The following is a 13,464-nucleotide window of genomic DNA, read 5'->3' on the forward strand; positions in this document are numbered from 1 at the left end:
TGTGGCGCCGAGGGGCAGGTGCCTCAATCCCTGGGCAGAGAAAGAAATATCAGTTAGCATACTTCAGTAATTTTTATTAAAATGTTATAATAAATGATATTGACATAAGATATATTTGATACATTGATATATATCAAATGATATATTTAAATATCTAATTGCTAAGTAATTGATTTGTCACTGATATGTTTTGTTGTTAAATTTTAAAATCCAGAGATACTCACTGCATTGTGAAAGAAGTTGCAAAGATGCTTTGCCCATGGACACCTGCAAAACAGACACAGATTTTTAATCCATTTTCTCATAGGGCCAGACCTGCCCCTGGTCTCAGCCACTCCGAGTTTACAAGAAGGTTAAATCCAACAATTCACTTCAGCTTCCAAACAGAGATGATTTCAGCAGTGGATGTACAGTAAAATAGTTAAGGACAAAGACTAATTTTCCTCAGATCTCTTGGATCACTGCTAGAGCATATTGTAAAGCCACACAAACAAAAAAAGATAACTATTGTAACTGCAAATTTGTTAAATGCAGCTTAGTTCATACACAGCTGAGTGGAATCAGGTATTTTATTTTTCACAGCTACACACAGCAAAGGCTGGGGAGGAGAAACAGAAGCATTTCACAAAGAAGGTCAAGTTACACATCCATCATTTCCACTTCAGGCAACTTAATTCACTGAGAGGTGAGTTTTCAACATTACTCTGCTGCCATCAGCTACGTGTGAATTAAAAGAGCCAGAGCAATTACACTGCCTTCTGCTACCCAACCACAGAGTCAATTCATTTAAAAACTATTATGTCAATACATTAAAGTCAATCACTAGAATGCTTCACTGTGTCACACAGGAGAGCGAGGATTACACTTATGAACAGCTAGAGGTTTCAGAAGTGACACAGCAGTGTTTTATTATCATTTGTAATCTAAACAAAGTACTCAGACTTTTTCAGAACTCTCTTTTCCCACTGACTGAAGCTTTGTGCTGCTACAGAGCCAGTGGTCTCTCTCTTATTTTTAAAAGAGGATTAAGAATGACAGGCACAAAGCTAATGCTGTCCTCAGTTTGCATTACAGTGCACATCTGTTCCTGAATCTTTAGTTTTTGGTGGGGATCTACTCTCTCACCACCATGTGAAGGATTTCTGACAAGTTTAAAAGAAACATTGACATCTGTACACCCACTGTACTCTTGTAGATACACAATCATGTAAATTTTGAGCTACTGTCAATTATTTTCTCTAAATAAAGCTTTATGCAGTATTATGAGTTCAGGAACTACTTTGCTCTAAGTCTTAGTTAAGTTTTTTTGGTTGTTATTGATGACAGTGATATTTAATTAATAGAATTAGATTGTACCACATGGAATCTTGATGACTAGTCAGGGTTGCCAAGAACAGATAATATGTTTTTCAAAATAATGGGAAGCAAGAAGGCCATTTGGTTGCAACAGGTAACACAGACCAATTTCAAATCTACCCAAAACATTGTGTTCAGTATCTTTACTACTAACAGGGAAGAATAAAACACAAGAATGAATTGTGAGTTAAGATTGTTAATTAAGAGAAAACTACCATCATAGTAGTAATGATTTTCGATTTGTCTGTGCTGAAGTTTCACACTTACACGTGCAGGTTCTCTGTAATAATATTCAGAGTGAACAGGCCAATGGATTGCATCTTCTTGTGTCTGCACGTCAGGAACAGGCAAAGGAATTCACCCACGTACTGGGGACCAAGATTTTGCCACCTAAGCAATATAAAAGCAGGAAACAGAACACACAGCTGCTCAGAGACAACTTTCCTATTGATTCTTCTCACCTTATTTGCATTCATTTACTTAACCAAAGCACTGGGCTGGCTGGTTTCAAAGAGCAAAGGATTATATCTCTGATAAACATCACTGCTGAGGGACTGTCCTTATGGTTTCCACAAACAGACAGACTCCAGGGAGCAAGTGTTTACTCACAGCTTCAGCATTGTTGCTTTCTGACGATTGAGATCTCTCAAAATCAGGTTGACAGTGCCATGGACAATATGTTCTTCATAGGAAAGATGGTCCAATAAAAGCCTCAGAGCCCAAAAATTATTCTAGGAAGAGACAAAATAAGACCAGTGATTTAACCTAATTGCCAATCATTGCTTAAAAAACCAACATAAATTAAAGGTCAAAGCTAAAGGAGAACAAAACCAAGTTAAATGTGTCTAAAAGCTCCAAATTGGTGTCACATAGATTTTAAATATAATTTGCTTTAATAGCTTAGAACAGAAATCAGTATCTAGGACTCACCCCAAAAGCCAGGGCTATCTCCAAGAAGGAAGTCAAGTATGGGAGATCACAAAAAAGCATCTGTTGTACTGCTTGCACTGCGAGAATAAGACAAGCCTCGTGGTGCAACTACAGGAAGAGATATCAACAACATGAAACATATATTTAAAAGCTCATTTTCCCATTACTTCTATATCATATGCAGTGACTCAGCACTGAGTTACCACCACTCCAGTTGGAGAGGTTGGATGTCAGACATGGCATCCACAAGAATCTTATGAAAACCAAAAGAAGGGGGAACAGAACAGGCACTTCTCTTTACACAGAATGTTTTACATGTTGCCCTCACAGAAACACACCTCACACCATCACAGAAGCAGAAAAAGAATTAAGGGGAAAAAATTCTGGCCCAGAATTCCCATATTTGCAAAGTAAGCTAAATGTCATTTCCCCAAAAGAAGTAAGTAAAAAAAGAGTAAGAAAGCTCCTTAGATGTACTGATTGTATTTAATATAGAATATATTTCAAGCCACCTTTAAAGATCTTCCACTACACTTGACACCATCATTCAAAACAAGTTTAGAAATTCTGGGCTATTCTGAGCTTTGAGACAAACACATTGTCAAGTTTCAAAGGACAGTCTCCAGTTTGAATCAAACAACACAGGATTATCTTGTAAGAAGTTAAGACAGAATCAACTATCACCAACCCTCCCACTTTATAAATGCATAAATTTGGACAGTGATAAGACTTGTCCTAAGCTGAATATAGTGTCAGAGCAGAACAGACCCTAATAGTTTTCTTCCCCTGAGATACCTGCTCTAGCCTTTACACTGTGCTAAGAACAGTCTCATGCTGATTCCCCCCACAAAAAAATAATCTTCAAGCCCTCTCTTAAAAGCTTTTCATAATAATCCAACTATTTTCAATACTGCTGTATCTTCAAGCACAATAAAACAAGTGGTAAATTTCCTTATTGCCACGTGCACACTTACATGAGGAGAGAAAATAGCAGGTGGTAGAGAGACATTAATTTTTGCCTTGAGTTCCTCCAAAAGGCCACCACTGGCAGCGAGCACCCCCTGCAACAGAAGTCACAAGTCACAAAGGATGTCCAGATACTCTACAGACATCAAGCAGTGCCTAGGATGGTTCTTTAACATGCTTTTACTTACTTTTTCAGCATTTTTACAGATGAGGTTGACTGTTCAACATCATACTCAAGGAGAGCTGAGGTTCTACAGCACAAACCAAATCATATCACACAACCTCTTCATTTTAACCTACTATGCTTAGCAGACAGTTGCTTCTGTTCTTGTGAAGAAAATACCCAGATACTGACTCTCTCTCTGAAACTGCCTTCCTATCTATTTTGTTATCTGATCCATCTCAACATGAACAGATATAGAATCAGTATTAGGCACTGAGCTAAGCTAGCTAACTTAGAGTTAGCTAACTCCAGCTAACTGAGCAGAGTTAACCTGCTCACTGTTGCATTTAACACTCCAGAATCACAACATTTTGCAAGAAGTGTTACATTTGGCATGTGCTACAAGAGTATTTGATGAGGCACTGTAAAGTTAACCTCAGTATTTTAAAGAGCAAGCCAATACCCATATCGAATGAAGTCTTGTATAAAACTAAGACAACAGATTCTCCCATTTCACAGCACTGTTTCAGTTACCTTTTGGAACTCAAGTGGTGGCTCTTTCAGTGAGAGGGGATGTAGGTGCCCACTTTTTTCCAGCAAATTGCTGCTACCCAAGGTCATGATGAGGGAACTCCAGCATTTAGGCTGAAACACAGCAGAATATTTGTTTTACAAATGTCAAATCCATTCAGAGACATAAACTATTCAGATAGAAAAGTGTTCTGATAGTAAATCCTTGCATTAGAGAAGTAACTGGACAAAACAGGTAATACACAGAAACACTTGATGGGTCACAAAAACAGAGTTTTAATACAGACTCACATTCCTGTATAGTGACATGTTGCTGTAAAGGAGTTTGAGTGCCTGCTTAATCAGAACACCATCTTTCAAGGGAGACCCTGCAAGAAAAAAAATCCAAAACATATCTTATATTCCCCGAATAACTACACAGTGTTAAAATAACCAAGATATTAACTCATTTACAGATATGTTACTACAGAAAGCCAACAAAAAGAAGCAAACGAGTGTCTACAGCTATTTTACAATATTTTGTAGGTTCTGAATAGAAAAACATCAACTGTAAAATATTATTCTGGAAAGCTGTAAAGAACTGAATACAATTTAGACTAAGCCATTACATACATCACACCACAGGACAGTGCTATATACACTGTCAGTATTTAATAAGAAAGTCTAAGAATTCTACTAGATGTAGCTGAACACCTCCAAAAGAAATCTTCCATTTCAGAATATACCTTGACAAGTAGCATGCACCAAGACAGACAATCACAGTTATCAGTGACTAAACTAATCACAGAATATAATACACAGATGATGAAACTCTTTCCACCAGGAAGCTTTTATTCTCGAGGTCAAGGCTGAGACATACCACAATGCCAAGTTACACACTGCCATTGGGAATGCCATGATGTAATTGCAGAGCTTTGCATTTTCTTTTAATAGGTTGCTTTCAGCCAAACAACTTCACAGCTGATAAAACTAGTGTTTTGTGTGAAATGTACTAAAATTCATGCTCAAACATAAAGCCATTCTTCCTGCCTAGCATTATGTACCATGCTTTAGTCTGGACAATTCATAGTTGGGTTCAGAGTCCCTTAGAACTTTACTAGACTTAATGAAAAAGTAAAAGCTGTAATTAAGTAAGGTTGTAAATATAAGTAAGAAAGAAATCACACTTGCCAACTGTAACCCAGGGCCCAGAGTCTAGCATATCCTTTCCAGTGGGGACACTGCCTGTTTTGAACATCTTCAGGTAGACCTCAAACTGCAAAGGCATCAGCCGGCAGGCAGTGCAGCAGGCGAAGCTGTTGGAGGGAAACAACAGCGAGTGCGCGGCGTCGGGGAAGTCTCCGGTTTTACACAGATAAAAGGGGATTTTATCTCGAAGGTCTCTTAACCTGGCAAGAAGGAAGAAATAAATGTTTGATTTTTAGTAATGTGTAAGTTTCACAATACATATGTAGAGCTCTGATTACGCTTGATCATTAATAAGCTACATTTGACAAGGCAGAAGGTATTTACAATGCAGCGCTGCTTTCCCTTAGCAAACAGCTGCCAAAATCCTCCTGCTTTTCATTCTGCAAGTTTATTACACGTTGAAGAAACACAGACTGGGACACAATCTTAAGGCAAAGAAACAATTAAAAAAAAAGAAAAAAAAAAAAAGCCACTTACCCTTTGGTATCATCGCATTTCACAGCTCTAAGGTAACGAACAACTTCTTTATAGCTGGAGAGAATAAAAAAAGAGGGTGAGCAGGAAGAGGAAGGAAGTGCAAAGCTGTATACAGGGCAATCAAATATTTACTACAATGAATGAAGCAGAGCAGTAGATCTTCCCACACAAGAGATGTTGCACAACAGGAGAGAAATACAACTGGCAGAAACAGGCAGCTGGAAAGAAGTTCCAAGAACCTACCCACAGATTATCTCTATATTGTGGCAAAATAAACCAGGAGGCTTGCCTTTCAGGTTCATTCTTGAAGGGGACTGGGTTCTTTTGAATACAGACTTCCAAAGACCCAGAGACCAGAAAGCTTTTTTTTTTTTTTTTTTCTCTGTCTTCCACCCAGTCAGTCTTTGATGATCAGAATTTGTTTTAAACATCTAAAACCTACTGGATTTATGGAAACAAAGAAATTCTCTTTTTCATAGAATCATAGAATGGTTTGGGTTGGAAGGGACCTTAAAGATCATCCAGTTCCAACCCCCCTGCCAGCAGCAGGGACACCTTCCACTAGACCAGGTTGCTCAAAGCCTCATCCAACCTGGCCTTCAACACTTCCAGGGAGGAGCAGCCACAGCTTCTCTGGGCAACCTGTTCCAGTGTCTGACCACCCTCACAGTGAAGAACTTCTTCCTAATATCTCATCTAAACCTCCCCTCTTTCAGCTTAAACCCATTTCCTCTTGTTTTGTCATTAACTGCCCTTATAAAAAGTCCTTCCCCAGCTTTCTTGTAGCCCCTTCAGATATAGGAAGGCCGCCATAAGATCTCCCTGGAGCCTTCTCTTCTCCAGGCTGAACAGCCCCAACTCTTTCAGCCTGAAACATTCTTTTCTCGCCCTAAAGTGTTCAAAGGGGTTGATTCTGCTTTGAAAAAACTTCAAAAAGCTGCTGGTCTCATTGGTAAGAAGTAATGGGCATGAGCAGCTTCAAATGTGTCTGTTTTGTATGTTCCTCCATTATAGAAAACTCCTGCAGATGTCAGGAAAACACTACACTGCAGTCAGTACCATGCAAAATGTAAAAAGCTGAATTCATAAAATGCAAAATCCCAAACAAGACCAAACCAATCTTACTTCTCTTTGTCTACCAGTTTCTCCACACGAGCCTCTATAACAGGGAGTGTTTCCCACAGAAATACTTTTCTTCCTTTCTGTGTTCTTTGACCAGTGATGTTCTGGCCTTTTAAAACCGTGGTCAGTAATACGTGGTCCCATGGCACAACATTCAAGCTGGAAGTACAACAAGAAAGTTATTTTTAACTGTGTTTTGTTTCTCCACCACAATTTATTTCTCTTAAGTAACACAAAGATTTACCAAGAAAACATTTTGAGGTTTACAACTCAGTCCACCACAATTTATTTCTCTTAAGTACCAAGAAAACATTTTGAGGTTTACAACTCACTTCTGAAGGGAGGGAAAAAAAAAAAGAAAGAAAAAAGCTATATATGGACAACAACTTAACCACAGAGTCAAACAACAACCTTTCCTGTAAGGACAGGACAAATACAAAGCAGCTAATACTGAAATCTTCCTATAAATGCTCACACCTAACACCACCAGTGAAAGAACCATTATATATATAACTGTTTTCTAATCAGGCAAGTGTATAAAAAAAAAAATATATATTCTGTAAACAAAAACCAAAGAACTGACCTATTTGAGAAGCCAAAACAGTGACATGGAAGTGAGATGGACTGAAAAAAATGAATAAACTTTTCATACAAATTTTTTGGAAAGTCACACAACACCAGCATCCTCTGAAGTTGTGTTGTGATCCTATGTTTTGAAAAGAAAAGAAAAAATATCTCTTAAAATCAGATGAATTACTTTTGTGATTTTTTTTTTAATCCTATGGGAAATTATCCCACAGAAGTTTGGGGCTATTTTTGGTAAAATGTCAGACAGTTAATTTGGATTTATACTTCAATTTGTGCTTTAAGATTTGTAGTGAATAATGGTATTGCTTTTTTGTTATTTATTTTTTAAATATCAGTGAAACCAAGGTTCTTAAGTTTTAAGACAAAGATTTCCAGTGACTACATGTGAGAGAAACTGCAGAAAGAGATGATGAGCCCGTAAAGCAACCTGAACTCCTGGCAGCTTCAAAGCTTGGGAAACCATTTTTGTCTTAACTGAAAACTGGAGAGAACACAGGGACACAAAGAAGAGTTTATTCTTTTAAAACTGGGGGAGGGAGGTAAAAAAAGTTCCTTTTCCTGTTCTTGTAATGTAAGGAATTAAAAAAATTCAAGAATAGTAATTTAAAATGAAAATTGCTATAGGATTTAGGTTATACCAGTCATTAGTCTCAAATAAGAGGTGAGAATATATAATTGTTTTTGAGTGCTCCTGAAAAAAGTTAATTGTTAATTCATTAACCTTCTGTTACAAGTGAATTTGGGGTCAAAGGTGAAATACAAAGCTAAAATGAGAAATGGATTAAGCCAAGTGAGCTAGATGTCCCCATTCATCAGCCTCTGGGGGAACTTTACAATGTTACAGTCCCAACTACTCCATCCCAGTGGAATACTACAAGGTTGCTCTTTTGATCTTTTAAGAGACACTATTTACCCTTTGGCTTAATAACCACAAGTAGGTACCTGACACCACCTTCTGGTCTGGCCTTACAGAACACCCCTAGACCACAGTATAAAAGTAATCTGTCTTCTTGGCTTTGAGTTCCCCATTGAGTTATTCTCCTTTGGGGCAAGAAAGAAGGGTTTGAATGTTTCTGTGACTCTAAGTAAGGCAGGTATTGCCCTTGTCCTTCACAGAAAGGGACTAATATTAAACACAGCTTCTAAAAATCCTGATTTGTAGTGTACAACTGTAAAACCTGATGGCACAATGAAGTCCCTCCTCGTTAGGCTGACCTGTGCATACTGCTGTTCATGTTCTGCCTGTCCCTACCCATCTGCAGTCTACACACAGGCAGCAGCAGGCCACTCTTGCTCTGCTCAAGCAATGCCTAAGGCAGTACAGTGTAATTGTGTTCCCCCATAAGGAGTTCCTGATGCTACAGAACCACAAGACTATACACCTGTGCAAGTTTTCTTTTGGCTTTTAAGAACTAAAGCATTCACTTTTTTGTCTTCCTGCCTTTGAAGAGAAGTAATTTTAAATGCATTTTAAATGCCAGCAGAAAGTTTGCAGCCAGTGCCCATCCCACTGCCACCTCATCACACGGTAAGTCAAGTCTTACCTCCGCATCAGACAAGGGACAGCAATCTTTAATGAAGCAGTGGGACCAAGGTTCTGCCAGTTTCTAAGAGAGGAGGAAAAAAACCCACTAATTAATATTTGGCTGGTTTTCCTGCCTTCTCCCCTTCTCTATACTCAACTGTTTAAGAAAACATTTTTTTTCTTAAAAAGCATTGGGAGTTATCATGCTAATAATTACTCCAAACTGTTAAAACAAGTGATTAAAGTATAAAACACATCCTAGAATTAATGCTGTTTTACAGCAGTACCTGACCAACTGAAGCATATCTCCCCCTTGATCCAGAGTAAAGCAATATCAGACCTTCTAACCTGCTGTATTAGACCATCATGGGAACATTTTTGCTTTAACAAAGCCCTCTGAAGGGCTGTAGATCATCATCCCACGAGAGGGCCAAACCACATCCCATTTATCTACAGTGAATGCTGTGAGACTCAGAATAAGTGTACAAAGAGAGATCTACCCCAATAACTCAGAAAGAATTGCAGAGGAGCTGCTGTTTCAGACCACATTTACTTCTCTTTTATAAAAGGCCTTGAATTCAGCCCCAAAATATTTAAGTTTTGCAAAGCACTGGGACCTTGCTCAAGCTAGACAGCAATCAAGCATGAAACAGCCATGAAATAAACAAGAAAATAAACAGCACCAGTAGTAAAGACTAAAGTATTTAAAGTCTAGTTTTATTTATTTATTATACAGTCCTCCCAGCTGACAGGTCAACTTCCAGACTTATGGGAGGCATCTAAAACTTATTACCCAAGGAACATCACATCCTCCCTTCCTTCCAGTTCAGAAGCAGATGTTTCTTCACACAATGCAGCTTGTGCATTCTCCACTCAGGAAAGCTGCTCTGTACCTTCTCCTGGGGAATTAACCCCACCTGCCATCACCTGCTCTGTCACCTTCCCTCCTCTCAGTTCCCATCTCAAATTCCTGTCCCTTGTTGGAGATCACCTCCCTTCCTCATGACTCAATCTCATTTAACTTCTTCCTCTCACATCCAACCTTTAACCTTCTCTTTTCTCCAAAATCCCAATCTCATTTTTCCTTCAGGTGACTCATTTTCCTCTCACTGTGCCACAGCCAGGCCTGTGATCTTTACACTGTCCTTACCCTTAATAAATGGAAAACCAGAGAATCTCCTCCCATTGAGGAGCAAGTGAAGATAACACACTAGATATGGAACTGGATACTTACAAAGCAGGGTCTTTATGAAGTGCTATCTCTTTAGCTGCTCCCAGAAACATGACAGCAGCAGCTTTAGGACTCTCTCTTTCTGCCTGATTTAAAAATCTTGTTACCAGTGCAAAAACTCCAGAATACCTAAGAAAGTTAAGTAGGCTGTAAGTTAAATTGTCTGCAATGATGTACTTAGTAAGCAAATGGCAATTATGACCATTACACTCCAGTTTGAGAGCAAATCAACTCGCCTTTCCTTGAAAAGCGGCTGTAAGATAGTGACAGGGTATTTGCACAACTGTTACTTTAAGCATTTTAAAGACATATACCATTGAGTAAAAGCTGAACTCCACCCTAAAAATCCAAATTAGTAAAAACATGGGCTTTACCATCATGCTTTCCCAGGTTATAATAATGAAGGCTATTATCAAGTGTCTTAATAGAGCACAAGAGATGTATTTAAAGATGTATTTAAGGAAGTGTTTAAACTTAAATTGCATCCAAGTGCAATTTAATTGCTCACTGGCCAATTAAGTTCTCTCAACTATGTTTCTGCTACATCAGGTGCCACAATTCTGATTATCACTTGCCTAAAGAAAAGCAAACCTGCACTGACCCATATGTACTGCCGAGTTCTGTTGTCACTTACCTGTATACAACTTCCATGTTGCGTGATCTGCAGATATTGCATTGCCCAGGAGGCCATTTTGGGAGGCAAAAGCATTCATGTTGTGTGGGAGGTATTCTTTTTCCAGTCAGATACTTATTATATTCCAAAGAAAGTTCCTGGATAAATTTTATTAGAAGACTTCCTAAGAGAGCAGACAGACATGAAACTGTTAGTGTAAAATTTTTTGCTCAAAACTAAAAGAAACAGAAAGATCATCATAGGTGCCTCACATGAAGTAATTAGCAAGTTACTCACACCCTATCTTACTGGCCAGGAAAGCTTTGTTGCTTCTTGCAGAGGGAGGATAGCAGGAAAGCACACAAACTGGACCAGCAGACCTCTGTCTGGTCTGAGTGCGGCCCAGAAAGAGACTAGCAAGAGTAAGCTGCTACCTTAAAAATTCACCAAGCCTTCACAAGGAGAGTTGTGGAGCAGACAAGCCATCCATCAAACCACAGGTATCCCAGGACAGCAGGAGAACGTGACACTTACCCCCGTGCCGAAGGTCTGCGTCTATGTCTGTGAGCTCCAAATTGAACATGACGAGAACACCAGCCAAGGCAAAGTCACGCTGCTCCTTCCAGAATTTGCTTTTGTTGTGTGCATTGCAGTGACAGAGGGAAGGGGTTGTCCAATTCTGGCACTATTGCATAAAAATGTGGAAAACAGGAAAAGTTGTTTGTGGTTTGTTTTTTTTTTTCCTTTTTCTTTTTTCTTCCCCCCCTCTCCAGTTGAGTAAATCAAAAGTTAGTTCCTCTGAGTGAAGCACTACAACTCATTTCATTCTCTACACACCCAGGCAAAGCCACAGTGAAGTATTTTGCAAATCAGGGCAAGAGGCCAATGCAGCAATAACTTGTTATCATGGCTTAAAGAAAATTTTAAAAAGCCCATAGTAATTTACTGCCATTCCTGAATACCTCACAGAGACACTCGGGCCTGGCATCCTCCCCACTGTGATCCAGGAACAGAGCACTGACTCTGCATGTTCACCTCAGCTTTGCTCACAGTTCCACATTTTCTGAATTTTAATCAAAACCCAAACAAAACCAACCCCACACCCCCAATTCTGCCAACTCCCCCACTCCTTCACTCTAAGTAAGGACGGTCTGAAAGTTTGACACTTGTCTAGTGCAGTGAGAAGGATCTGATTCAGCAATCTGATGCCATGAAATACACTGTGCCTAAAGCAAACAGGATTTCCACTTGCTTAAACCAAGGGAATCTTGTCTACAACAACCAGCTGGACTACTAGAAATAAACCCAGAAACCACATTTTAGTGGGATTGTGAAGCAGACAGATATCAACATTTAGGAGAGGAACTGTTAAAACAATCAGATTTCCCATATAATTTATTCTTTCAATGTGTTTAAGAGTGATTTGTTTTAAAAGGACTGTTGAGTAATTCAGTTTACTCAAAGTTGTGCACTTGACTACAGCTCTTCTCACCTCAGAAGCCAGTTTATCACAAATGTAGCAGTAGCATTGGTTACAAATATCAGCATTTTTCCCCAGGGGGGAGCACGTATCACTCTCCATTCGCCTACAAAGTTGAAAAAACAGAAGTTTATTCCTGAAAAGTCACATGTTTATCCAAATCTACTTCTGCTTTCAGCTGTTAAAAAGCTAACCAGGTTACTTGACAAGACAGACTAAATGTGGGAAACAAACCCCCCCTCTGAACCTCCAGGTCACTGAACATACTCAAAGGGGTGCATCGTGCAGTCGTATCTTGCATGAGGCATCACTTTTGCTTGTTTACAGAAAGTAACCACTAGTTCACATTCCTCATCCACAACTTCTTCAGATTTCTGCTCTTCCAGGGCAGATTCCTCTGGAGAAAAGAGAACACACAGTGTAAATCAGTATAAAGGTAAAGACAACTTAACTGAAATTCCACCAGCTATTGATATATTGTTTTTAAAAAGCATTCTAAGCTGCACATTTTCTTATTATTTCATAGAGTGTCAATAAGAAAGGTACAGTGGTCTGGGACAAAAAATTTCCCCACACTATCAAAACAGAGGTAAATTAATAAAAAATGATCCAATTGACAGTGAGAAGGCCCAGTTTGTAATATTTTGAAACTAACAGCAGTAAGGTAATTAGTGCCATCAAAGAAATCTCAAAAGTTCTGAAATAATGGTGGTTCCTCCTGGTTTTATTGATCTTTTCTTGAAGTATTTTGTTTTCCTTAGCAGCAGAAAGACACATTTCAAGTATATCACATAACATTTTACATCACTTTGCTTCAACGAAGTTCTGTAAAGAACTTCATCAGCAACAAGAGGACAGTACTTACCCAAGGGGTCTACCAACAGAACCGAATTCCCAGCCGTGCTCTCAGCTTCATCGTCGCTGATCAGGATGATGCTCTGCTCTTCCTCTTCTCTTTTTGATGTCCCCATGGTTATTAAACTTTGAAGGAAATTAACTACTGGCAGCAAAGAGGACACAAAGACAGTTCACACTTGGAAGGTCCTTTCCTCAAGAAGGGAAGAAAAAGATTTGTCCAAGACTTAAATTCTTCATCTACGTTGAGTAAGTTACACTAGGGACAGAAGTCTTCAACCCTCATGGTGGTCAGCAGCTCAAAAAACATTGCAGCTTCCATCCAGAGCAGGGAGAACCCTAAAAACAAGGAGATGGGAAGGAAGGAAAAAAGGATGAGAGCTGGCATTCCTTTGGTGGGATCCCCCCTGAAAGAACTGCTGTTGTTGATGATAATTTA

The 13,464-nt window shown here is 39.0% G+C and overlaps 1 protein-coding gene across 1 annotated transcript; it reads right to left on the minus strand.

Moving 5' to 3' along the window:
* Positions 1-223: 223 nt before the first annotated feature.
* LOC104522908 (uncharacterized) lies at positions 224-13,141 on the minus strand. The gene is made up of 17 exons (XM_029084337.1): positions 13,036-13,141; positions 12,438-12,567; positions 12,183-12,276; positions 11,225-11,375; positions 10,712-10,874; positions 10,081-10,206; positions 7,317-7,439; positions 6,737-6,892; positions 5,612-5,665; positions 5,117-5,334; positions 4,238-4,314; positions 3,950-4,060; positions 3,257-3,347; positions 2,287-2,394; positions 1,966-2,087; positions 1,624-1,746; positions 224-267 (listed from the first exon to the last, which is right to left on the minus strand). The coding sequence occupies exons 1-14, from the start codon at positions 13,139-13,141 to the stop codon at positions 2,333-2,335; spliced, it is 1,662 nt and encodes a 553-aa protein (XP_028940170.1). The 3' UTR covers positions 224-267; positions 1,624-1,746; positions 1,966-2,087; positions 2,287-2,332.
* Positions 13,142-13,464: the final 323 nt, after the last annotated feature.

The sequence above is a fragment of the Antrostomus carolinensis genome, unplaced genomic scaffold (assembly GCF_000700745.2).
Source record: "Antrostomus carolinensis isolate BGI_N321 unplaced genomic scaffold, ASM70074v2 scaffold3523, whole genome shotgun sequence".
NCBI lineage: Eukaryota > Metazoa > Chordata > Aves > Caprimulgiformes > Caprimulgidae > Antrostomus > Antrostomus carolinensis.